At 45.5% G+C, this 27,202-nt stretch overlaps 2 protein-coding genes across 2 annotated transcripts in view; one reads left to right on the top strand and one right to left on the bottom strand.

Annotated features, from left to right (window-relative positions):
• Positions 1-910: 910 nt before the first annotated feature.
• On the top strand, positions 911-9,493 carry LOC137913827 (retinol dehydrogenase 10-A). Its single transcript, XM_068757459.1, has 6 exons — positions 911-1,196; positions 1,574-1,809; positions 7,220-7,318; positions 8,377-8,522; positions 9,124-9,255; positions 9,370-9,493. The coding sequence occupies exons 1-6, from the start codon at positions 911-913 to the stop codon at positions 9,491-9,493; spliced, it is 1,023 nt and encodes a 340-aa protein (XP_068613560.1).
• Positions 9,494-15,092: 5,599 nt separating this feature from the next.
• Positions 15,093-27,202, bottom strand: part of LOC137913836 (double-stranded RNA-binding protein Staufen homolog 2-like) — a 58,128-nt gene continuing 46,018 nt past the window's right edge. Inside the window, exons 13-14 of the mRNA XM_068757469.1 lie at positions 16,117-16,182; positions 15,093-15,128 (exon numbers count right to left, since the gene is read on the bottom strand). Coding sequence (XP_068613570.1) covers positions 15,093-15,128; positions 16,117-16,182 — 102 coding nt within the window. The remainder of the gene's footprint in view (positions 15,129-16,116; positions 16,183-27,202) is intronic.

Here is a 27,202-nt window from a genome sequence, read left to right as displayed (position 1 = left end):
AAGCATCTCTCTGCGTAAATCCTTCTCAACGTGCGCGCACCGCAGATGCGCCTGAAGTCCTTGCATGCGTAAAAGGTTTATGCTGTATATTTGAATTGATGTTGTCTGGCGTCTATACCTATGTGAGTGCGTCGTTTACATTGAACATGTTGCAATGTGTCGTTGTGAATGAAAATCAATTAAGCACAAATTACAAAGAGGGTTGATAAAACATTAGTTCTGCTTATTAATACTTGAAGGCAGCAGTCCTCAAACTCTGAATGCAGATCTTTCTACAATCGTAATGTCTAATTTAAGGGTACAAATAAAATCAAGTTGCTTCATGAAGATAAAAAAATAAAATAAAATAAAAACCAGCTTTGCTGTTTGATCAACTCGCAGCATAAAATAGACTTTTTGAGAGATAACTTTTGTTTTGAATAAAGTAAAGGCGCTTTTGTCCTATTTTAAATGGGGGGGGGGGGGGGGGGGGAACGTTACTTTCAGACTCTGAAATCCCACCAGAGGCAGCTTTTTAGTGACGATCCTTTGGAGTTATGTCACCTCGAAGTGTAATTTATGGAGCTGGCGCTTCACTCTGACAGGCGCTCCAGTCCCAGTCCGATTGGGCCCGGTGTTGATGGGTGGACTTAATAAATAGCGAGCGGGATGCGAGTGAGGATGAGAGGAGTGGAGCAGCAGCTCGTTGAAGCTTCTCCGGACTCGCTGCAGCTGGACTCTGACGGAGATCCATCTTCACTCATTAAGTTGCGCGCCTTTACTTTCACTTTTATGTATCTGAGCTTTCTTGGCGTTGCCTTCTAAGTTTGCCGGTGTGACCCTCACGTTTTTTGTTTTTTGGCTGCAGGCTGTGCGTTGTTGTTGTTGTTGTTATTTGTTTTTTTTGTTTTTTTTAAATTGATTGATCAACATGATGATAATCATCGCAGAGTTCTTCGTGGTCATTTTGAAGGTGCTCTGGGCCTTTGTAACCGCCGGTGCTAAATGGGTCGTACGGCCCAAGGAGAAGAGCGTGGCGGGACAGGTGTGCGTGATCACCGGGGCTGGCAGCGGCCTCGGGCGGCTCTTCGCCAAGGAGTTCGCCCGGCGACGCGCCATCCTGGTGTTGTGGGACATAAACAGCCAGAGCAACGAGGAGACGGCGGAGATGGTGCGCCAGATATACCACGAGCTGGACACTCCCGTAGCCAAAGACGGTAAGTCTGATTTTCTTTCTTTGCGGCGCGCAAAGGATGTGGATCAGCTATTTTACGCGCGGCCAGCGAAAGCGCATTTTTCGCTCGGTTTTTACTTCTGCGGCGGTAAGTTAGAGTCAAAGGATATGTCGAGTCAGCGTTTGCCATTGACAGAGTGTTAAAATAAACACACGTAAAATATTTAACATCACAAAGAAGGGCCGGCCTCTAAATGTTAACATGCATTATACTGTAATCCCGGATTAATTAATGAATTCAGGTACACGCGCGCAAATGTGCATCAACTTCTATGAATAATTATGATTTACACGCAGCCTGGTAATCAAACTAATCGATCTTTTTATTTATCTTCCCTTCCTATGTCTCTTTCCTCGCAGGACCCGTTGGAGGGGTAGAGGAGGTCCCTCCCTTCCAGCCACAGGTCCACACCTATGTGTGTGATGTGGGGAAGAGGGAGAGTGTGTATTCCACGGCCGAGAAGGTGCGCCGAGAGGTGGGAGAGGTGGACATATTGATCAACAACGCCGGCGTGGTCTCTGGCCATCATCTCTTGGAGTGTCCCGATGATCTCATAGAGCGCACCATGGTGGTCAACTGTCACGCGCACTTCTGGGTGAGTTGATGCGTGGAAAGTTAATCAAGCCAAATGGAGGAAACATTTTTTTTTATCTGTGGACATCAGAACAATCACGATATGCGATAAGCCGATGTAGGAGTTATCACATGTATCCAGTGGGGCGCGTGTTTCACCGGAATGTGTCCAGCCTGACTCAAGAATCAAAGGTGTCCAGGATTTAAAAACTATGGCCACAAACATTTCCCTTGCATGTTTATATCTGTCCAATGAAAGTCATGGTCCTGCCTCCTCCTCTCCTCTCCTCGCCTCTCCTCTCCTCTCCTCTCCTCTCCTCTCCTCTCCTCTTCTGTGCAGTGCAGATCTGCAAAGGTCTGCCTTGCACGATGGGATGGGATCGCATCACCTCCCAACATTTTGTAGGCAGGCACTCGTTTGTTTTTTTCCACGGCCCTTTACCTCTTACCTGCTTCAGTATGAACGTTATCTCGATGGCGTGGACACGCTGCATCTCAGATAAGCATGAGCTGCAGCGTTGAACGTGGGTTTACGCTTTTGATTCAGCGCTGTGAGCTTTTATACGCCCCTCTCCCGAATAACCAATAAACCAGTAATAATGTAACGGTAAATGACTGTTTTGCCCGAATTAGTTCACATCCGTGGGATAAATCTATTCCTCATGCACAAATGTGTGTGTGTTTTTTTTTTTTTGTCCTGCTGTTGAGTAAAAGGATTGAGAACGTTTCCTCTGCTTGGAGGAATTGGCCATTTCATTTGGTGGTGCAGATGAGGCTTATTTCCAGTCTTTGGCTGCGTTTTCAACGATGCCATGAAGCCACAGTGATCGCGAAGCTTCCTAATCTGGTGTGAAAATGTGTTTTCAGTCAGGCAGGTTGTGTGTTCCCTCCTTTTTAATGGAGGTTCATTGAACTATTCACGCGCCTCTCTTCTGGCTGTCGCCACATTCCTATGCATCCAGGATTTGGAGTCAGGATCCCGTGATTGGGCGGCAGATTTTTAAGAGGGTCTCGTGCTTGTCTTCTCCCATATTCTGAGGAGAGCGTGGATTCGTTTGGGAAGACGGGCCAGATGAAAGAGCAACTTAATGAATGGTGACAGCCAGAATGGAGGATGTGGTTCATTATAGACACAAGCTAGATGAATAGAACTTAGACTAACAGGGACCGGTTCACTTTCCTGTCTGACACAAATACGGTACATCACACACACCTTTGATTTTGTTTTCCTTTGTCAACAACTGGTTTACTTTTGCCTCATGACTGATTTCTTACTCAGTTTGGGGCCTATAGTCACACAAAGTGAAATTTGAACCTCGTTTCTGAAAGTTATTTTTAGCTCTTAAGGACTTAAGGACTTAATAAAAAGGGAGTTTGACTTTTTATGAAAGATGAAAAATTTTACATTGCTTTTGAAATCTCTGTTGGATCGCAAAAAAGAGGCATCAGTGAAACCCTTAAAAAAAAAAAAAAAATCTGCTTTCCAGCTTTCATCCCAGCCAGTGAACAAAATCTAGTCCCAAACAGCCGGCCTCTCAAAAGCAGTTTGACGGCAGGTTCATCTTCAATTTACCAACGCGTAAATCTTCTTTTATCCTTTTCATTTTATGCAGCTGGAATAAAGCAGGGATGGCGATAAACAATAATCAGATTGGTGGATGTGGTATGAGCGTCGTCTGCCAGACCGGGCCAGCTCAGACCTCACACTTTTTCTGTCCTCCAACAACTCCTCCCAAACTGATTTGGAGACAGCGGGTGCAGCTGCATGGCAGTCACGGAGGCCAGCACTGTTCTGCAGCTCTGACACACACACACACACACACACATACACAAACAATTATCATTCCGTTGCTCACTAACTTGAGACGATATAATTTAATTCATTTGGTGACGCTTTCAGTCGTCCAGCTGTGATTTGCGATGCTGGAGCCACAGCCGTTTGTTATCCGTGATGGGAAATGTGTAGTCATTCCAATAAAGGCCACCAGTCTATTTCTGAGGAGGTCTATCAGAACGACATGAAGGAAAATCCTCAGCTGATTCTCCAACAGGTGGGGTGGCTTATGAAGAACTGACCATAATTATGGGGCGATTGCATGAAAGTGGTGACATGGAGGGAAAAGAGCAGTGCAAAGGAAAGAGGAAGGAAGGTAGTGCCTTCGCATCCTCAGGCGTGGCAAGAGGGTAACGGTGAGCTGCTGCTGACCCACTTTATCTGACAATTGGTTTCTTGTCTGTGGATCGGTTTGACGAAATGCCAGGAGACAGGAGCCAAGTTCTGCGAGCTGCATTCCTGCTGTATCGAGAGAAAGGGGGCAGCCAGGCAGAAGGGGCCTACTCGACTGGTTTTATGTGGGTCCCACCTTAGGCCGGGTGCACCTGTACCCCTGACAGGACTGTCCCCATCTTTGCTACTGCCCTCAGCTTGTACTTGTACTCTCATGGCAGGGGATTAGGCCTTTAGTTTAGTATTATTGGATTATCTGTTAAACTCAGTGATGTTTTTGGTTTAAAAAAAAACTGCCCATTAGAATTTATCATCCCTTTTGTGTCTTCAAATATCTTTTTGTATCCAGTAAACATGAACGATTCATTTTACATTTTTATTTTTCAGCTGCAGGTGAGCTTCATTTATTTTTTTTGAGGGAGCAAAGAAGAATGAAAAGTTATTAAAACAATTTTCACATTTGACTTTTTGCACCATTAATTTATGTTGTGCTACAACAAATGCCCCCCCCCCCCAATTTTTTTTTTATAGATTTTGTGTATTTATGGAGTTCTAAGCTATATAGAACACTTCTTAGATGAGATTAAAAGACCCCCAAAAAATCTGTAAAAATGAATAGTGACTAAATGCAGAGAAGCTAAGCTAACTGTGAAGCCAATTGGATTATTTACATCAAATGTAGTTTTTCTAAAACATTATATTTGAGGCTTGGATTGTTTTTGTTCCCCTGAGATATTTATGTTGTTGCTCTCCAGGTAAAATTGGAGTCCGGTAATACAACCAGCATGGGGGGGTTAGGGTTGGGGGGGGGGGGGGGGGTTCATTCAGCTGTAGCAGAGACTTTCTGACAAGCATGGCCACCACAACATGGCCAATCTGTGTCCATCATCTCTGTTGACCAGTAAACACAACCCACTCAAATTCCACGGTCTGTTGTCGGATCAGACGGGCCCTTGGCCGTTTCTCTGCCTCGCTCTCTCATCCAGGGAGAAGTCCACCCAATTAAATGGCCATCTGGTCCTACGCACAGGCCAATATTTTGTTCATATTCCTGATGGTCAGGCGCTTGCACTAATGCAGCCTGACACTCCAGCTGCAAGGAGCTTTGTGTGGCGTAAATGCTCCTGGGGGGCACACACCAATTAGGGGGTGCAATGGGTAAGGCACCCCCACATAGGAGCCAAGGAGGCCCGACTGTGTCAGCGGGTAATTTAGCGGAACAAGGGAGCGTTGAGGCCCAATTACAGCAGCTCGGATGTAAGACACGAGCCCTTGGTCGCCTTCACACATTTTGTGTCTGAGAGGTCGGCGGGGGTCAAACCCGCATGCCAGAGCCGCCATGAGAAGCAGGACATCACGCGAGGGCGGGCGAGAGACGGAGCGCTCGTTCATGTTCAGCCCCCCCCCCCCGCCGTCCTCCAGCTGAGGGAGCCGGCGTCTCCTCCATCAATCTCACTTATTTTCAGCCTTGCCCGGCATACTTCTCCAATATCTGAGCGTTGGCTTTATTCTGAGAGCGCCGTGCTCTCTGGAAGTGTCTGTGGGAGTGGGAAACTTTGGCTCAAGTCAGGTATGGGCATATCTGTAGCTTAATGCTTTGTTTGCACGCAAGCCTCATCCACCAAGTCTGCCTTCCAGAGGCTTGTATTCCGACGTCACGTTCTCCCACTCCCTTTCTTTGGGCCCCACCATCAAGATCAGTTGAATATTGCAGCGAGTTGGAATTTATGTCCGAGAAGAGTGCAGCTGTGTGGAGCCGAGTCGGATCAGTTCTGCTGTACCTGGGTGTAGAATAAACCCAAGCGAGTGAAGTCATCTTTCTTTCGCCGGCTTCTCTCTACATAGATCTGGATTATCGCTTCCCAAATGTGTTTAAACAGCGATAGTTTAAGCATAGCTGAGATTACGCTAGATGTCAGTAGGTGCAATGCTGTTAAATCTCTGGGTACCGTTTTTTATGAGGCTCTTCCTCCCTTGCCAGTGGTTTCGTGGCTGTGCAACCTGGTACCATGCACTCTCTGGCTGTGTGCGCCTCTGCGGCTAATGTTTACAAAGGAGGCTGAATCATTTCTCTGGCCCGGATCGCAAACTGTACCAACCGCCGAAACCGTTACCTCTCGTTAATACGGCCACGGAATTATTGGGAGCGAGAAATGAAATGTCAAAAGTAATAATGAAATGATTATTTCACCCCAGTTTTTTATTTGTGGCATAAACGCAGTTCCAAAAAAACAAAGGTATCGCATTGTGTATTTTACATATGCTGTAACCAGCAGGAGTTATTTATTTTGCCTTAAAATTGGTAGCGATTAATTCTCTGCCTCCCTTACTTTGACAGATTTCTTTTTTTTTTTAATGCAGCGCCGTTGGTAATCATAAAATCGCAGGTATTAAGATGGCCTCAGTTTCCACTTTCAACCTGAGCGATAATTAACATTTTTCTTCACAATGAGCAGCACCAATCAGAAGCCCTGCTCCATTGATTGCAGACCTCCTAGTGCGGTCGGTTCCTGTTTACTGCCGTCACACGCCACGCCTGCTGATTGGTTCATGCTGTGTCCAGTCAGCAGACAGGCAGAATGAGGAATGGATCAATAAATGAATCACTCTTTCCCACTAACTCGCCATTCTCACCACTTCGCACGCCGCTCATCGGAACCGCTCCAGCTCTCACGTGGCTCCCAGGTGAAAGTCTTTCATCTCTGCGCTCACCTCGCTGCTGATTGTTCCACCGACTGCTGCCCGGGCAGGACGCAGGTCTGTGTGGGGAGACGAGAGGCTGACTTGTATTGTTGAGTGAACAGAGGCCTGTGATTGGTGTTGTCACCGAGTCTTTAGAACCGGGCCCAACGATGGGCACCAGATCTGTGTGGGAAAAAGAACGGCTTGGACAGCAGCGCGCACCACATTACCTGTCCCGTCAATGAATACCCAGGGGGGGGGACTCTCATTCTTCTCTTCCCTCAAAATCTAATTTACGTAAAACGTAAATGCCTCCAGTGCATTATTTTTCCTGTTATGAATTCTCATTCAGACGCTTCTCAATGAATCACCATGGAGAAGAGGGAGAAACACATGGAAGGGGGGGGGGGGCAGATGGGATCAAAGGCCTTGGCACAGACTGACTGCCCAAGTGAACTAACCTTATTCTTTTTCTTTTGCCCTTCTGTGTCTTCTGCCCCCCCCCCCCCCCCCCCCCCCCCAGACCACCAAGGCGTTTCTACCCAAGATGCTGGAGCTGAATCATGGCCACATTGTGACTGTTGCCAGCTCGCTGGGTTTATTCAGCACAGCTGGAGTGGAGGTTAGTATCATACACGACGAGACACACACACACACACACACACACACACACACACACACACACATCCCATCGTTCCCACCGTCCAGAACCAGCGCTTTCTCTGAAGCCCTCTGCGTGCCAGCCAGCACACTGGGCCTGGGGAAGTTAGGCCCCCGTTCTCTAGTTGTCCCTCCACCCATCAAATTAAAGGACATAGATGAGCGTTGGGGAGCCTCTTATAGACTCTTCTATCTGCAGCGGGGGGGTGGGGGGGGGGTGTTGGGTCCTCACTGGGCTCTGGCCGCCGCTCTCCCCAAGAGACAGAGACATCTTCATCACGGCTTTGTGAACAACTCGGTCCTCACTCAGTATTCAGTTCACAGCAGCAAAGTTTTTGCCCCCCCCCCCCAGTACAGAATCTTTTTGTTATTTTAATGCATATTAAACCATTTAGCACCCTCATTTATCTCCATAACCGCAGCGGGAGTAAGTCGGGAGCCCTCTTAGGATGTTTTTGCGTTACGTTTCAGAGAAGAGAGTTCTCATTCATCCCCTCGCCCGAGAAGGGCGCCATTTTCAGATTGTCTACCGGGACCGCTGCTCCGTTTGCCTTTGTTTTTATAGCTGCACGTTTGCTTTTGTTGCACATGTGCTGATCCATAATGATCGAGTCCTGCTTCAAAGGGAAGCGAAGGTAGCTTTTGTGTAACTACTATTATTATTACGCTTGAATTGCCTTGAACATTCATTTCAGGGAACTAACGCCCTCCCCTTGCCTGTTGTGTGGATGAAGCCAACTGTCTTTATCCCCCCCCTGTGTTTATTGACTTGCATCTGTGTTTGCACAAGCCATTTTTTTTTTAGAGCATTTGCGCGGCGAACCACATCAAAACCCTCCCGCCATGCGTAGCAGCCTCCTGATGCCCCGGGGGGGCAGAATGCTAATGAAACTGCAGAACGGCGGACAGGCTCACTTCTGTTTCCGTGGCTGTACCATTAACGGCGAGGAGTGACCTCTGCGCTTGTCACACGCGTTTCATAATGCACAGGGCCAACCCGTTCTCTCTTTATTCCTCCAGGATTACTGCGCCAGTAAGTTTGGTGCCATCGGATTCCACGAATCGCTGAGCCACGAGCTGAAGGCCTCCGAGAAGGACGGCATCAACATGACTCTGGTGTGCCCTTACCTGGTAGACACGGGAATGTTCAAAGGCTGCAGGATAAGGTTAGCATCCACGCCGCGCTGTTTGAAGGCTTTTCTGTGCACAGCCAAAAGCTTTCCGGCATCTGGGATGAATTTGAAATCTCTAATTTTCACCGTATAAAATAGCCTCATAAACACCTTTTTGAAGTTCAAAGCGGCAGCTGACGGTCCTGCTGTGTAGGAGATAATATAAAGCCCGCCGCAAGGATTGGTCCAGCGCTCTCTTAAACAAAGAGGGTGACTTTCCCAGGGGAACAGGTGCACCTTGGCTGACTGCGCCCCCCCCCCCCTGCCCCCCCCGCTCTTGCTCTGCTGTAATTGCGCTCACTTTTATTTGATGGTCGCTGTCAGCAGGTGACATGATCATTATTTTTACAGTAACGCCGCTTTGGAGTGAAGCTGTGCACAATCATTTTGAAGCGGTGTCACTTAATTGGATTAATTAAAAGTCATCGTAATTTGAACGCTTCAAAAAAAAAAAAAACTTTGTCTGTTATGAACTGATGTCCTTAAAACTCCACTTACTGCTTCATTTAAAGGTACAATCACTTCATTCAATCTCATCCCACTGGATTTTGAGCCTGTAAAATAATCAATCAATGATATATTTCTGTCCGTTCAGGAAGGAAATCGAGCCTTTTTTACCGCCGCTGAAGCCGGAGTTCTGCGTGAAGCAGGCCATGAGGGCCATCCTCACCGATCAGCCCATGATCTGTACACCTCGCATCGTCTATATGGTCAACTTTATGAAAAGGTGGGCTCACTCCTACACGACAGTCCCCCCCCCCTCCAATTTCAGTTGTCCCAACTTGTGCAAACTATACCGCCGTATCTCGTGTGACGTATCTCCGCTGTCCTGTGTCCGCAGCATCCTGCCGTTCGAAGCCATCGTATGCATGTACCGGTTCTTGGGGGCCGACAAGTGCATGTACCCCTTCCTAGCTCAGAGGAAGGAGGCCATGAACAACAACGAGGCGAAGAACGGGATCTAGGGGGGGGGGGGGGGGCGCTGTTCGTAACGTGAATAGAGGCTTCACGCGTGAGGAAACGACCACTGAGAATGATTGGGAAGGAAGGACTGAATCCAGACTGGTGCACTTGCACTGAGGAAATGCAGAGGTTTACCATATTGTTTCCCCTGGAACAAAGAAAGCTGTGTACGACACAAAGGATATATTTGACTTTGTTTTGTCTTTTTTCTAAGTTTGTTTAAAGAAACCAACATTTATATTCTGTGTCACTAGTTTTGAAATCATACAGAAAAGGTATCCATTAATTAACTCTTTACATAATGTAGTCACCAGCCTTATCTAGTGTCATTGTGGAAATATACAGTATGTTACTGTACAAACAGTAAAAAGAGCGTTTTCACCTTTTATTTAATTTTAGTAGACATGCACTGTATTTTCAGATTTTTCTCTACACTGCCAGCATATTTTTTTTTCTTTCTCTGATTTGGAATTCGTCTCTGTGTTGCCCTGCGATGACCTGGCGGCTTGTCCAGGGTGTACCCCGCCTCTCGCCCATTGACTGCTGGGATAGGCTCCAGCTTGGCCCGCGACTCGGTGCCGGACAAAGCGGTTGGAAATGAATGACTCGACTTCTCCCCATGCAGAGTCCGTCTTTCAGTTGGTCCAGCTCTGCAGCTCTCTGATTTATCCCACATGAGCAAAGCATGATGAATATTTCACAATTAAACGAAACCCCCACACCGTTGTTGTTTAAAAGCTAAAGTTACAGACACGTAAGCATGAATGCTAAGAGTGAAGTCATTCCAAATGGGAGAGTTTAAATGTCATACTGTGGCTGATTTAAATCCTCGCAGGATCGCGAGGTGTAACGTTGTCCCTTTAACGGTCCTGTTAGTTCAGGTCCGAATCGACTAACCTCTCAGACGGAAAGCGGAGGAGGGAGTCAGTGCCCGGGGTTAGACGAGCGTTGAGAATCTACTACTTTGGGAGAAAACGAGAGCAAAAAAATCAATTTTTAGTTCTCTCACTTGTCGGTATTTGTTCACGTTATGTTGTGTTTATGTTGTAAATCTGTTACGAGTATTGTGTTTTAAAAAACATAATGCAAAAGAGGCTGTAGCTCCAGGTGAACCGCTGTCCCAACACTGATGTGTGATGGAGGGAAACGCATTCTAGACACTAGCTCTCCACTATTCTGTCCCAAGTAACACTTTTAACTCTCTGGTCTGTCGACCACAGTCTCCGGTTTAAGTGAAACGTTGACGTCTTTGTGTTGTGAAATCCCCGGCATCCCAAAATGTCTCCACCAAATATTCTTCTATCAAGTGTCTTTGATAGAAGAATATTTTATTATAACCTTTGGATGACAAGAGTTTGAGTTTCAACTACATTCCAATAGGCATCATTCCTTCAGTCACGGTGATTTGCCTAATTCTCTACCTCTTAATTTTTTACCATTTGTTTTTAAGCCTCTTTTCTGAAGACCACTCCATAGCCAAGCAAATGTTGTTCCTATGTTAAGTGTCTCTGCCTAACTTAAATTAATAAAAGTGTTTTAGATTATTAAATGACGTGTGTTTATTACCGGGAATGACAAACCTTGGGCTTTTACACCCACCCTCCCACTCCAGCAGTGGGTTGTATTAATTCTGTGAATCATTGCATTGACAGTAAAGAGGATCTGACGCAGGGCTGACACAGTTTCCTTTGTAAAGATGACACCCACCCTGCCCCTTTCTCCTCTTTATGACTCAATGTTTTCCACTCGGATCGTTATCACAGTCCTCCACATTGTGCCACACAGTCAGGCAGCTTTTATTTTTATAGAGGCCATGAGAAGAAAGCCTTTGTGAGTAAACATGTCTGGTGACGCATAAAAAAAGAAAAACAAGTCCAACAAATGGGTCAGAAGTAGTGACACTGCTGAAAAGGATCACATCTAAGGTTTGTCTACAAAAATGGGAATAGGAGGCGAGGTTGGCAGCACGGGGAGCAACAACAAAGAGACTCCGTTATGTAGCACGCCCAGAAGTCCTGCTTGAAGAAATCGAGCATCTCCTAATTGGTGTCACACACGAGCTGGATCTGAAATCACATGTTTGAGCTGGATGCTCTTTGAATGTTTGGAAATTTCAGTGACCTCATTATAGTTTTTTCTGACACAAGTCAAACATGATTTTTTTGTGCAACTTCAGAAAACGTTGCTATATTTCTTCTGTGCACACGCAGACTGCAGCTGATCGCTCGATGAAAGGGCTGCCTTTAATTGAGTAATATGACCCATCAAAACAATCAAGCTATTAAATACATTAAACATGAAAAAACAAAACAGTTTTTGATGAATGTTCTTACCCCTGGAGAAAATATTTGGAATACCAAGGTCACGAGGCCCAAGACTCGCATGTTTTAGTCTTTCTCTCATCGCTGCAGTTTCTCCAGAGACACCTCAGCAGATCAGTTTTAGATGAGTCATTAAAATTAACCCTCAAGCACGTATATACTGGTAACAGAGCTTAAGGGTTCCGACTCTGCATTTTAATACGTAAAAATGAAGCTTTTGAGGCTGATTTCAGCCACTGAATCATCTTTGCATCACAAAAACCAGCTGTTTGGAATACTTCTGAAGTCGTAACATTCTGTGTGTCTGTGACACACAATGCAGCCATCGACCAGACCAATCACACATTCCAGCATTCCCAGTGCATTACACGGATGCGATGAGCTATCAGGCTCCTTCCACAGCGCAACAGTCCTGCTGTGTGACTAATTCGGACTGGATAAAGTTGCTCAGCAGCAGATTAGCTCGAATATGAGGGAGAGCTGTACTGACAGGTACCATCCCCTCTATCAGAACCAGCCACTTCAAGACAGACCGTGCAAGCAGCCTGACTTATGAAACAGGCCTTTAGGTCAGGAAACGCTTTGGACTCATCCGAGACGGAAAGCGAGAAGATGTCTTTGGCTTGAATCATTGCTTCGGCATGTGTCGACATCTACAGGATTCCCATGACTATTTTATCCTCCTGTTTAATACAGGTCTAATTAAGAGGACTTCAAGGGAGTCAATGGGACATAACTCAGATCAATGACAGGCTTTTGCATGGCATCAACAGGCTCCACAGCCTCGTTGATTTTGTTCTATTTCGGGCAGCAAGGTTCACTTCCCATATTGGCTGGTCAGAACAAGGCAATTCATCTTGGGTCTAACACGGCCTCAAGCTGGTCGGCCACTACTTGAACAAGCTTCTGGAATAGAGATCTACTGCTAATGTGTGTGTGAACAGACTTGGCTCTCCCCAATGGCTAGCAGATGTAGCCGCCAGCTGAGTCCATTAGTCAGCGAAGCTGAATTAGACCACCGCTGCCCCGTTCATTCATTCATCTTGCTAATGGGAGACTGCAGAGAGGATTCGGTGCTGCAGAGGCGGCTGAGCTGCGTGTAGAACCCGAGGAAAGGTGATCGAATGATGCAACGCAAGCGAGGTGAGTTTCACATTATCTATCCTTCATCAGTCCTGCAGAGTCAGTTACTTGGGAATTGTTTCCTTAACTCGTTAACTATTATTAATTATTTTTTTCTGTTGTTAAATTTTAACAGGATGATCCAAAAGTCTGTAAAAAAAGAAAGAAAGATCTGAACATCTCTGACCTCCAAGTGTTTTGTTATGAGCTGCATAGCGACGTCCTGAACAAGCTTCAATAAGGACAGGAAGAATATTCTACATGCTGCAGAGGAAGCATTAACATTGGAGGAAAAGCTACACCAAATGCATTGTATTTTACTCATTACATTCTGTTACTCCTTTTGACTAATTAATGCAGTAGCGCGGGCATTTAGGAAGTAAAGTCATGCCACAATAAATGCTCTTATTGTGAATAATGCAAGGTCTATTAATTTAAAATATTAATTAAGAATTATTACAAGAAGTGGTTAACGTTTATTGAAATCCTGCGAGCCACAGCTCACAGCTTTGAAATGCGTCACATGACCAAAGCGACACGATCAGGCCAACTGAGAACATTTGGTAATGATAACAAAGAACCAGATAAACTAGAAGAACTACACTAGATTAAGGAACAATTAACATTTTAACCTGTTTTGAGAAAATAAAGACAGGACAACATTTCTTTTCCTCCCCACATGAGCTGAGGTTTTTTTTTTTTTTTTTACTGCATTTCAGTAACAGCCTTATTAACAATTGCACTCACAGCAAAGAAGATACAACCTCAAGTGTCAGTGAACAAAGTGATTCTGTGACTCTCCCTTTAAGTGGCCTTCAGGGAAGGGAAACCAGTCTGCAAACCAGATGCACATTATCTCTCTGCTCATAAGTTATACTTGAAAATGCAGGCCATTAAGAGCACCCAGTCGATGTCTTGGTGGGTCAATACGACACACACACACACACACGCACACACACAATGGGTGTCGATGTGATCGACAAAACTGTGGCGGGAAGGAGGGGTGAGATTCACCGCCACAGGATCACTGGACTGGAGAGGACTCCCTGGAGGTTGTGTGGTCGCACCCCTTCAAGCCACCCTAAAGTTTGTTGAAAGGTTTACTGGCATTAGAGAATGTGCACAAGACACTCGCTTCTTACGTTAGCTACAAAGCACGGCGTTTGGCAGCACCCCCCTCGCCTCTGCGGTTTGTCAGGCGATCACCTCCAGTGATGCTATGCCAAGCTTTTGGGAAGGTTAGACCCCCTTCAGGAAGTAAAGGTTCGTTCAACCTTCCCTCCTGGGTGGTCAGCGCTTATATTGATAACTGCTAACACCAGTTTTGCCATTTTTGTCGACATGAAAATCTTTTTGTGTGTGTTATTTTTCGGAATATGATATTCTCGTAAGTCATACACATCCATATAGAATGATGAACCGTTTTTTTTTTCTTCCCTTATGTCAGAATACAAGGTAAGCTGGGTGACTATATATGAAGACAACGACTACAACTTTCACAGCACTGGCATTGGTTAATTCTAAATACAGTACTCAAGCATTTGTTAGATTAATAAAAAATACATTTAAAAATAAAATAAAAAACATAATCCCAGGAACAAAGTAAGATACTGTGTGTACGTTGGTTTCTCCCCCCCCCCCGGAATGTTTCTCTTGTATTTCAATGGAATGATTAACATACATATTTGTTTTAACCATACCAACAGACACTGATTCAGAGGGAACGTCGTCGATGCTGTGCACTTTGGATTTCCCTCGATTTTCATACAGTACCATGCATTGATCTCATTAGTTTGTATTTCATGTTTTTAAAGTTTTTCTTTCTCTAAATCTGGATCGAAATCATCAATAAACGTGTTAAGAGAGCGTTGTCTTCACATAGACTCAGGTAATGGTGTTTTAGTCGTGTCGTTTCTCGTGCACATCCACCCTATTGCATGTTGACAGGCTTCGCAGGATACAGTGGCAGTCGTGGGGTGGGTGGGTGGGCGAGGGAGGGAACTGAGGGTAGTGGGGGCCGGGTGGGGCGCTGGGTTCTGGGTTAAGAGAGATCAGGGTGAGGGTAGTATGATGAAGGAGGGGTTCGGGGGTCGTCAGCTCCTAGACGACAGCCTATGAATCCTTGCAGCCCTGAGTGGTGGTGCCTGAGTTAGTCTGTTTAATGTCCGTCCTCCCTCCCACATGGTTCACTGGTCTGAAAAGACAAATACAAGTGTGTTACAGCAGATCGTTTCCAAGGACTCCACTGACCTCCCCAGAAGATATCAGGATATGCTCAGTCTTTAGCGAGTCATTCTTTGAAAGCACAATAAGGGATTCCCTCACGAGACACGGCAGAAGTCCTTGACCTTCACACTTACCGATCTGCTGTGGCTCCTGTTCTGTGCTTTTCACCGAAAAGGACAGTCAAGAAAAATGTGTGTGTGTGTGTGTGTGTGATCCGCAATCATCCAAGGCTAAATGACCGTAAATGTGTTGAGGGCAAAGCACTTGTGAGTCAACGAGTTTCAGAGACGGCGATGGAAAAGAGCGGAGGAAGGAATGAATGATTAAATGCTCAGGTGAAAGAGAAATTGCTGCCATATTTGCCTCCCTCTTCCTGTGATGACGTAAACAAAGCTATTACAACGTTGTGGCTTTGCTTTCCTCTCCTTGTTCCTTTCCTCTCTTGCTCTAAAGGAGGCAAGAGGCTCCCGGGGCACGCCTACTATGAAAACACTCCCAACCTGCTTGATTTCTTCCATTGTTTCACGCACGCACAAATCTTTCCTACATATTCTCTGCTGTTGTCCATCCTCCTTGTGGAGGGAACAAGGGGGGTTGGGGGGGGGGGCGCTTCTTATCCGTCATAACTTGAGCCCAGGCAGCGATCGCGTCACAAGAGGATGGCGCTTTGACAGAAGTGTAATGCGTGTAAATATATATCTGCCGACTGTTTCCTATGAGGGGAAAAATGCAGAACAGAAATGTTGAACATGTGTCTGTGGGTGGGGAGGAAGCTGATGATGGGCCAGCCTGCAGCGAAGAGGATTTACAAAAAAGCCAGATTGGCACGCGCGCATCTGGCTCCTCACTAGAACAGCATCTGTCCACCCTGACTTGCCGACTGGTTCAACATCCAACCAGGAAGGAGCGTGGAACGTCTGGACTGAGAGTTTGCCGTGGATCTGTGTTGTACGCACCTTGATGGGGCCGTCCACTGGGTCCAGTCCCTGCTCAGACAGCTGTTTCAAGGCACTTAGAGCAGCCTGAGAAGAGGGAGAACAACAGATGGTCGAATAAGTGAGGGAGGAAGGAGGGACAGAGGAAGATTGGGTGGGAGGAGAGTGAGTGTCACCCTTCAGCTGCTTTTCAAATAACACTTACTCTGGGAAACCTGATGCCAGCAGGACACTTTCCCTTCACTCTCTGTTGTCTTTGGCTCCTCTCCGCTGACTGTTTATCTAGCGTTATTGGGTTAACATTTCCACTTTATGTTTTGGCTGCTCTGTATTTTCCCAAGTCAACCGGAGTGACATCTGCATTTTCAGAGAGACCAGCTAAACAAATAGCAGCGCCAACATGTCAATACGTCAAAAAACGCAACACAAGAAGCAGAATTATAGCCGTGAGGCCTTATATTCCGCTCTAAGTGGCACTTAAAGCATGCGTGCAATAATCGAATTATTAGTTGCGTAGCGTCTTACTGAATATACTGTAATCAGGACACAACCCATCCATGCGTAGCAATCTGCTGCCATTGAACAGCTACATCCTATTTGTATTTCCGCGCGCGCAGCTTCAGTAATTCTCTGGTACTTTCTGTCAAGTCGCAATAAAAAAATAATGCGATTGTGTAATCTCCTTTCCCGTTCGTCGTCTGGCCGTCCACGCCAGCTAGATGGGGCTGCTGGTGATACGAGGAGGGTCCAGCCTGCTAACATACGAGGAGGGTCCAGCCTGCTAACATACGAGGGAGTAGAACGTAACCTGAGAGGCAGCGGTGCCTTTGGTGAACAACATGCTTCGGGGGGAGACACCTTGGCAACCGCAAAGCTAAAGCATCATGACCAAACAATTCCTGTCACAAACAGAAACCACTTGAAGCCACTTCTGGAGGAGGTGCCTCTTTCACGCAGGTTATTGCCAGAATGATTCACATGCGGCTACATTCACAAAGACAGGCGGGGGGGGGCAATGCTGGAACAGACTAAAGACAGTCCAGCAGACGGCGGTAATTCAAAACCCATTGACATCAACTGTCTTGAGGTGGGGAGTTTCCAACCAAGAGTTCCCTTTATACCAATCCCTGCTCCCACACGACTACATGCATGCAGGAAATGTTTCTGAATATTTCAAGACTGGCTTTAAAGTGCGAAAGAGTGACGATCCGGTCCAAGCGGGCTGCTGGCCCATCCCTCAAAGAGATCCCTCCATCATCCTGCAGATGTGCTGCCATTCCTCCCTCTCCCTTTCTCTGTGAGAGGTCAGCTGATGCAGAGACCCAGCTGTGGAGAACATCACCCAACCAAACTGCCTCACTTCCCTCAAAGCAGTCGCCATCATTAAACTACCGGAGGTAATGGCAGTCGTTGTCCCTTTGACAGGATGACTACGTATGGACCGAAGCTATATGTATAGAAGTTAAAATCCTATTTTGGTGCACCTCTGGAATAAATGCTGAATCTCCTGATGCTGCCAACAGCCTTTCTTAAACATGCTGTATGGGCAAATAATAAGACGAGTAATACAATAATGAAATATTGAAAAATAGACCTACTATGAAATAAATGTTATAGATGCCATTTAAAACCTTCAACAATAACATTGTGTATCTAATGTGGGCCTCGCTTTATCATTTTCCACACATCTGGTTCTATATGGTCAGAACTCACCCAGATTCTTTACACTCCATCACCGCTTAATCAGAGGCGAGATAAGGAATCTGCAGCTTTGCTCAACAGATGAGTGAGGAGCGATGACTGGCCGGGTTTACCTCATAATGGAGCCCATCAACCATCGATGCGCGCTTTACTCTTACTGGCTGGAACAGGAACTGGGCACTGACAAATTAGCTTCTCTCCTCACAGTAATATCTGAATCTGAGACATTTTTCGGAGCGATGTCTCCGTGTGATACTGTCTGCATTTAGGCCCAACGTGGAAACCTGGGGGGGGGAAACCATGAATCACGGTCTAATTCTGAGAAAAGCTAAATCCCACGAGCATGGCATATTATTGTGTCGCTATGGAATGCGAGACGTACAAGGAGGGTGTTACGCATCGCTATCCGTCCGCTTGCACCCAAAATCATTTTCAAAGTGTTTAACTTGAGAATATGAGTAACATAAACCAGGAATCATAATTTACGACCAACAGGTGCAAGGGTCAAAATCTGGTTTGAATCCATCACATCGAGTTAAAAAAAAAAAAAACACAACTAATGCAGGTACTGAAAAATCTAAAACAATATAGTGCGACCAGTTTGAAAAATTGATAGGCTTGGGTTATTACTTGAGCCCTTTCTCCAGAGACTCAGAAATCAAATGGAGCCTCTCTCAGCCTGTAACCGACAATTTATGGGGCAATGTGTTTTTTCTTCTTCTCCCTCTGTGAAGATACTGACAGCCGAGGAGATTTAGAGCCCGACTATATTTGTAGAGATTTAAGGTGACAACCCTGTAGAGCGTGGCAGCGGAGGGAATGTTTTCATAATCACTTTGCTAATAAAAATAAATCATGACGGACCTCTTCTATAATAATTTAATACATGCGGTGCCATCACAGAAACTCACCATAAACAGAATCGCCAAAAACACACCGAAGTGGAAAAACTCATTAAGATAAGGGGCGGCCACATTATTCCGGGACATCCGATCATGTAACACCCGATAAACATCGTAGAAAAATCAATCTCCATTATCCTGGTGACCAATAAATTGTAATCAAAAGAAGGTTCCTTCTGATTACCTCTTGTTTGTTGTATTTCATCGGTTTGGGGACCTTTCCTTCCCCTGAGCAAATACTCAGAGCCCATCTGTTGGAGGGTGGGGGGGTGACTACAGATAAACAGCTATAAATCAGGGGGCTTGACTGTGGCAGCGCCGCTGATATACGACAGGCAGGCACGAAGGCCGTGCTGGCCCAGCAGCCCCGGCGCAGGAAACACAGCCCAAGACAAATACGGGGCATATCTGTGGGAATGGCAGCCAGTGAAATCATTATTATTCTAATGAGATAAGTCGGCCGTCGTTAGAGGTAGCTGCTACGCCGACGCATCAACACCAGCAGAGAATGTTTAGTCTGAGGCAGTGACACGCAAGGTGGAGGTGTTCCATCTCCGTCACGGAACAAAGGGAGAGTTAGAGGGGGGGGGCTCAGGAGACAATGTGTGGAGAGGATACGGTGTCATTAACAAACGAGAGAGGAGAAGCAGAGGCTTTTCAAATGGCTGCTTAAAGAACGGTTAAGAGGGAGCCGAGGGCTTCACTAGCACACACGCGTAATTGATGCGCAACGAGGGTGTGATTGTCAGTGATTGAGAAAGTTAGAGAAAGTTGAAGCTCGGACTAAACCAAGTTATCTCAACCAATAAAAATGTGATCAATCTGTTTATCTGCTCATCAGTCTTCAAGCAACACAGAGCTAGAACTAGCTACTAGCTAGCAGGCTTGACAGTCAATGCAAACCAACATTTGTTTGTTTATTATTATTTCCCTTCTGTTTGTTAATTCTGCCTTTGAGTTTCTGGAGTAAAAGCTGATGGGGGGGGGGGGGGCACTACTGTATTCCGTGCACTAGATCCAAACATCTTAAAACTATAAAGTAGAATAATGGGACATTTAAGCAGGCAAGTCAATAGGCTCAGAAACATAAAAAAAATGTAGTCAATTTTAATTATAGTCAATTGAATACATTATAAGCCGTACTGAGTTTTATCATAACCCAATAACACTCGGAACGGATTACCGGTACCACCTTTCATCTTCTCATTCGTACCTTTCAGAGCACTCTACCTCAGCTCCTTGGAAGCAAGAAGTAAAGCCAAACCGAATCACTCCCACGCCACCTATCCTGACTTCACCCAAGCTTCAGATGTCAAGCCTGCGAATGCCATCGATCCAAGACAGGGAGCCTCTACACACATGGGCTCATTCATCCATCTACCTAGCTGTGTCTGGTTCAAAGGCCCGGACGAACAGTGGTTGAATGCGACGGCGTCTGAGGGGGGATCTGCAGCCGTGGCTGAGCTCCTGATGTGGAGTGACAAGGCCAGCTCATTTTTCTGGGCCCGCTGCGTTCTTAATGGTTTCTCTGACGGGGTCTTCACTTCTGTCAGCGGCCTGACTGAACAAGCCCCCCCCCCCCCCGGAGTCCCTGGCATCAGTTCTAATGGATCTGATGGATCAGAGGATCACACTTGCTGTTGGGCGAGAGACTAGTCACTAGCTATAAGGGCATTTCAGGAACGAGTTGCTAACAATGATGAAGAGACAGAACAATAAAAGAATGGAAAAAAGAGCAGAGAGAAACACATACACGTCTCGCGGGAGAAGAACCAGAGACGACGGGGAAAATGAGGCTTCAACACTTCGATCTCCATCACGCCAGCCTCTGGCCTTTCGGAACCATCAAAGACCTCAGGGAGGTCTTAATCAGGAGAAGGCCGACAACACATCATTCATTCTCGGATACTCGCCTCTCTTTCTCACCTCCAACTCTGAATCTTCAGAGCAGAAGATGAAAGGGAAAGGTTAGCCTAGTTTCAATGTTCTTCTGTCTTTATCAGATCAGATTCTGCTTCTGCTCTGCTGGAGGTCAGATAAAAACAAAAGGCGCCAGGATTGAGCTTCAACCTTGATGATGAAGTCATAGCATTTAGCAGATCCAAACTCGCAGGGCTTTGGCTCTCTGGTTTTAATGTATACAACCCAGCTGAACTACCATTATGTAATCTTAAATCAAAGCCAAGGGCGTCAACTAGCGGCGGCTGCTTTTCTTTGATTCTGTGTCATCGATGGATGCATTTTGGACGTCCACATTATACAATGGTGGGTGAGAGGGCATTGCCGGATTCCCCCACAGACGCATTCATCTCGCCACCTTTGACAGGAGCGGAAACCAAGCCTGCACAACTCTGAACTAAAAAATCTGCATGTTGGCAAGCACATATAAAAATGAAGCAAGAAAAGCGGTGCGTGGCGCTACGTGGTGTCGGAGTCGATGGGATCCGTTGTTGGATGGATGCGAGGACGGCAATGATGTAGCTCAGAGTTGGAGTCTTTTATGAGCCGCTGCAAGCAGTCAGTAAATAACAAGACTTCTTCCATGTTAGGGCAACATTGCATCATTAGAAGAAACAACATCGCCAACTTCCACGAAAGCACCATGCTATCATCGATACGAGCCGCAATGTTGTTTCACAATCACTTCTCTAAGTGTTTCCTCGTACTTGAGAGAAGGCTTGGCAGCAAGGTCGGACGGACCATAAGCCAAACGGCTCGGTTTCGTTAGGTTGCATGTACTTATTCCGCAAAACACACTGGTTGTCAGGTTTTAGTAACGACTTTGATTAATGTCAGGTGGCTGTACTGAGCTGCTGAAAGGCGGGAGGATTCCGAAACATGAAGGGGATACGGAACAGCTGCTGATGAGGATGATCTAAGGGACTTTCGACGAGACTAAACAATGACCAGAGTGGATTTCAATCTGGGTGTTTTACAGGCTGGACCTGGGAAGTTAGGAAAAATGAGTGCCCTGTTGTACGAGAGGTTCTGAAGCGGGATATATTGTTCTGAAGAGGGCTTGTTCTGTTTTCAAAAGGCCACATAAAACCTTGACAGTGCTCCCTCCCCAAAGCACAAAGAAATATCTGATACCAAGGAGGTGAAAACCTCTGCCATTGTCCCGGTCCCCTTGTCCTCTGTTAACCCTTTTTTCACTGCCGTGCTGCCTCACACCGTTCTCTGATCTTTTAATGTCATCGATTCCAGTTTTTCCTCTTCTTCTTCTGTCATCTACTCTCGAGCTTCCTCTCATCCCTTGGCCTTCATTTCCGCTAAATTCTTACTTTCCCCCTCTACCCACATCAAAACGGTGGAGAGAGATCACTGGAAGATTCCCGGATAGCCCACGGTGAACACCTGTGTGTGCACAAGTGCTGGCAGTGTATACAGTATATGTCCATTTGCTAACGCGGTGTGATGTGTAAATGGATTCTTGAGCAGCTCAACTGGAAACGCAATTCAGATCCTCCCACAAAATCTCTTCCTCACTCTGTCTCCAGATTTCACATCCTTTCCCACATCAGAGGGATTAATAAATGAAGCAGTGTGTGCCTGGCTGTGGACGAGATGCAGCCGGCATGACGTTAATTCTTCTGAAGTAGCACTTCATATGCACCACTTCACATCTTGTGAAACAGTGCAGCAACTGTGAATGTTTTACAGCTAAACAAACATCTCCTCTTTGAGGAACGCTATTGGATTTCTGCATACTTCTCAGGCATGTGTGCCTGTTGCCACATTCTGGTTATCAGAAGTCCTACAGTGGATAGTGTGTGTTCTCAGAGCCCAGATGGGCACCGATGGCTTGCGTAGTAGGTAATGGTGGTGGGGGGCTCCCCCGGGGGGGAGCGAGCCTTTGCTGACATGGGAAGCCATAAATTAAGGCCCAGGGCGTAGCGCCATGTCATGCGTCATTTGGGCCGGAGAGGCCTGCTCTATCCCCCTCCCATCACTGAGCTGCTGAGGATGGCACCTCCTAGGTTGTAATAGAAAACATATGGGTAAGGGGCGAGGGCAGAAGCACCTCAGCATACCATACTCCCGCCTTGTCAGCAAAACTATTCAGAGGAAAAGCAGATACAGCCTCATGATAACATTGTACTAGTATACCATAAATAAATTAAGTCAAGAAACACTAACATAATCATTGAACCGAGTTATTTGAACAGCATGTCATACCCAGAGGGCACAAAAGAAATCCTACTATGGTAATGCCATGACCTGGCCTTCTCTGCCACTGATTGGCTGGGCATGACGACTGCTTTAAGGAAAGCCAGTCACTGAATGAACTTTGACTATGTGGGAGAATGAACATCAAGCAAGTCAAAGTCACAGTAGGACATGTTTATTATCATAAAAGCAACATTAGACTGAATAAAATAGCCTTAAATTGCCAAAAAAAAAGAGTCTGACATCAACATACCACCCACATGAAATGACAGAGAATACGTTTGTAGTTTCCATATTTTAAACATAGTTCAATAATTTCTGAAGAATGATGAATGACTAAAAATAGATTGAGAAAAGATGCATCATGAACGCATTGCTGATCGATCTACTGTCTGTGAAATTACTGGACAAGACCAGAAAACCCTCCGACGGCTGCAGTGACTCACCAACATGGCCGGTGACTCAACTGAAGCTCTTCCTGAATAACAGAATTCTCATTAACTGACATCTCCCACTGAACACAGATGAAACCAAGTAGACTAGAACAAGTCTGAATGAAGTCTTTCTTTATCTAAAAAAAAAAAAAAAACCCACCCACATGCTTATTTCATTCACACTGAGGACGTCTTACAATTACAGAAAAGATGAGATCACCAAATGCCGCTGTTACTGGGATAACAGCGGACTCCATTCTGACTGTCCTGTTTCCACCAGGTTTCCCCAGTGACTCCAAAGAAGGGTTACTCACTGCAGGGAAGAAGCTTCGACAATTCTCGCTAGTTTGACTCAAAGTGCTCTGGGGATGTACAAAAAGTCTATAGCGGGAAAAAAGTCAGCTTCATGCACTCACACCTATCAGCGGCGGGACGGCGATTGGACTCAGGAGGCATCCCAAGCTGCTCTTTTCTGATTAGTAATTTATGTCTCATTGTTCGCGATGGACCACATGTTGCTTGCAGGTTTGCTCGTGTCTCCGAGCACTCGTATGTCGAGGTATTACTGTACTTTAGGAATGATTCTTGTGCCTTGTCTAATATTTGTTTAGATAATAACCTAAAGGAACTGCAGTGGGCCTCATCAATCACTACTGTGGCTGAAAATCAAAGCGCACTGGAGGTTGCCGTCAGTCCTCCCACTGAAAATGTAATTGCATTTTTTTCCTGCATCTTTTCATAAGTGGTGGTCATTTAAACAAGGATTGTATTAAAATCTGATGAGTCATCAGAGAAGATACGTTAGAAAGTAGTTATCGAATCCTCCTACTCTCTCATTATGGAAACAGCTGCTGGTTGCATTCCAACTGAAGAAAGGAGCAAGATGTGATTGTGGTTGTTAAGGATAATGCACCATTTTTACAGTCTCTTCTCAAAGACATTCATGACCCATCACATATATATATATATTTTTTTATCAATAAAAAGGACTGAAATACTTGTGGGGGGCGGGGGGGGAGCTTTTTGACACTATCTAGCTGGGAATGAATACCAAACTTGGAACTTTGTAAAGTTATAAAAAAAACAATCACATGCAATTTCTCAGGCACTTGCATCACAAATGTAAATGCAGAGTAATCCAAAGAACTTGGTTGGAAGAGTACCGACTCATTCAAACAGCAAGGATGATGAGATCTGCAGCACAAAGCTTTTGTCGAGTAAAACCCAGAACTAGGAAGTGGGGGATGCAGCATATGAAAGGGTTAACATAAAGGCTGAAGGTAGAGGGGTGTCTCACGGAGAGCCGCCATCTGCATGCAATAATCCACAACTCTCCATCACAAACCGTTTATATTTTCTTACCAAGACAGCAGTGTGTGTGTGTGTGTAAGCGAGCCGATGCATCCGGTAACAAGAGAGGACAAACAGTCAGACGGCGTTTTACACCTTCTTCCTCCTGTCTCGTCCTCACTGTCGCTCCCCTCGGCGCCTTTGCTGTGCTGATGTTTAATCTCCTTGTACCCATGAAGAACATGCCCGTAAAAGCTGTTGAAGGATTTGATCGTTTTCTATGGATCCCTACAAGGCCTGCGACTGTTTCTCATTACCTCTGCTTGCTTAGCTTGTAGATGGATTTTGTCTCTTACCTAAATCCTAAGAAATAATGAGGCCGATTGAGACCCCCCCCCCCCCCCATCGAAGTGTTATGAAACCCCCACCATGTTGCTACGGCAACTAGCAGTGTATACCGCAGTCAGAGATTACGTTTAAGGAGTGTTTACTGAAAACAATAAATTCCAGCATGCTTATATCAAGCAGCAGGATAAGGCTGATCCAACCAGGCGGGCTTTCTGATGAATAGGCGCAGCGGACGTAGTAACTACACAAAGATGGTATGTGATTGGGAAAATGTTTGAATGTAATGTACGCTAAAACATGTGTCTTTTAAAAAATATTCCTACGATGCCATTACCAAATTGGCTGAAGCTGACAGGCTTATCACAATGAGTTCATAAACAACAGGAACTGATCTCGACAGGAATGAAGCCATGTTATGGATTCTGTCTGCAAACATAGAAAGGACTGATGTAATTATCCAACATAGATTGACGTAACAGCGTGATATGATCTCAATGGGTGGATAGGAAAATAAAGAAGTCATGTCTGTCAAACTGAAATCAAATAAGACTCCTTTTATCATATCTCTCTATGAAGTCATATACTCCACCAAAATCACATCAAATAGGATCAAAACTGATTGATCAAGTTCCAGTTTCCCCTCACTTTTCCAACTTAAATTTAAATGTGCAACAATAATGACTTTTTTTTCTCCACTCTCTCATCCTCACAAACATCAGTAGAACACACTTCCTGCTGAAGCACAGCGCAGACACTAAAGCCCCTTTTCCTGTCGCAGATTCCCTGATTTTTATCCATTAGAAAGAAATAACTAATACTTAATCCTCTGCAGGTTAGTTTTTACGAGCCGCCTTACACATTTTTTCTTTCTTTTTTTACAGCATGGCAAACAGACAGTAAACACCAGGAAGGCGCTGCGCTTTAACACGTGATTAAGACAACTAATTAGATTGCAGACAGTAAAACTGTGAGGGGGAATCGTAAAAGAGGGACCAGAGACGGGCCTGAGTCGGGGATCAGGTACAACCAGCAGACGTGTAAGTCAGGACACCACAGGCCGCTGACAAATGACAGAGCGAGGGTTTCTCATTTCTGCTGCCTTCTCAGCAGTGAAAATGTAAATAGCAGACTTTCTATGGTAAAAAAGAAAAGACCTCTTCACACACGAGCCCCCCATGTCCACCATCCATTCACCCTTCCATTCTTCTCCCTCTCCTCCTATGCAGTGGTTGGGCTCCCATGAAACAGGGGTCAGGGTACTAATGGGGGACCTCGTGGCCTTGTGCCTCTGGAAACAACCGCCCCCCACCCCATGCTCTCTTATAAATCAAGCAGGCTTCATTGAGAGTGGCAGAGTCCTCTGATGTCCCCAGCCACGTCTCATTTCAAAGTCGTCCTGAAGGCTCACACGGTTCCACGTTTACTCAATGGGCACAGGGGAGATTATGGACGTGGGGGTGAACGTGAGACTCAGGAAAAGACATAAACAGAAAGAAATAAAGAGAATGAGTTTAACTCAAGCGAGACACAGAGGGATATTAGGAAGAGAGATGTCCCAGAGGGAAATGGGGCCTCTAAAATTATTGTTTATTTAGTAACTGTGCAGCATTAGACATTTCACTTGAAAGAATGTTCAATAAATCACACCATTTTGGGAAAGTCATTACAGCATCACTATCATAATGTGCGTACCCGGCGGGGCACATGTGAAAATAGTCAAGATAAAATACCTTCCTCATTTGTGCACGTGCAAGCGTAGAAGTGCAATCAAAACATAATTTCCCTCCCATTATGTTCAATTGAGTCGTGCGTTTTAAAGAAGGAATAATGATTGCTGAGATCATGACATTCTGCGGTTTCCTTTAGTCAACGCATCCAAAACCAGATGAGTTATATATGGATTTAAAACTAACAATTTCCTGACAAGGTTTTGTTTTTACATGTGAAGCATTACTGCCTCGTCGTCTGCGTGACACTAAGAGCATCTAATCAATAACATACAACTCCTGAGGCATGGAGAGAAAACGTAAAACAACTGTCTCTGTAATGAACATAATTTGGACAACACACAAAGGGTAGGGCAGAGGAAATATGAGGGGTACTTACATTAAGCTTTGAGGGACACATTCATTACTATTGTGTTAGATCAAAAGTTAAGTTCATTATGGGATATATTCTTATTATTTTTCTTGTTGAGAAAATTAGAAAAAGGATGCCGCTATTTTAGCTGCAGCCAGCCAACAACGGAGCTTGAGAGAATTG

The sequence above is a fragment of the Brachionichthys hirsutus genome, unplaced genomic scaffold (assembly GCF_040956055.1).
Source record: "Brachionichthys hirsutus isolate HB-005 unplaced genomic scaffold, CSIRO-AGI_Bhir_v1 contig_424, whole genome shotgun sequence".
Taxonomy (NCBI): Eukaryota; Metazoa; Chordata; class Actinopteri; order Lophiiformes; family Brachionichthyidae; genus Brachionichthys; species Brachionichthys hirsutus.
This window is presented reverse-complemented; position numbering and strand designations above follow the sequence as displayed.

What these genes read in the sequence shown, in the direction of transcription:
- LOC137913827 (XM_068757459.1), top strand. Translation starts at nt 911, where the DNA reads ATGATGATAATCATCGCAGAGTTCTTCGTGGTCATTTTGAAGGTGCTC. An exon ending in ACTGTCACGCGCACTTCTGG is followed by an intron (nt 1,810 to 7,219) that starts GTGAGTTGATGC and finishes CCCCCCCCCCAG; the next exon opens with ACCACCAAGGCGTTTCTACC. An exon ending in TTCAAAGGCTGCAGGATAAG is followed by an intron (nt 8,523 to 9,123) that starts GTTAGCATCCAC and finishes CTGTCCGTTCAG; the next exon opens with GAAGGAAATCGAGCCTTTTT.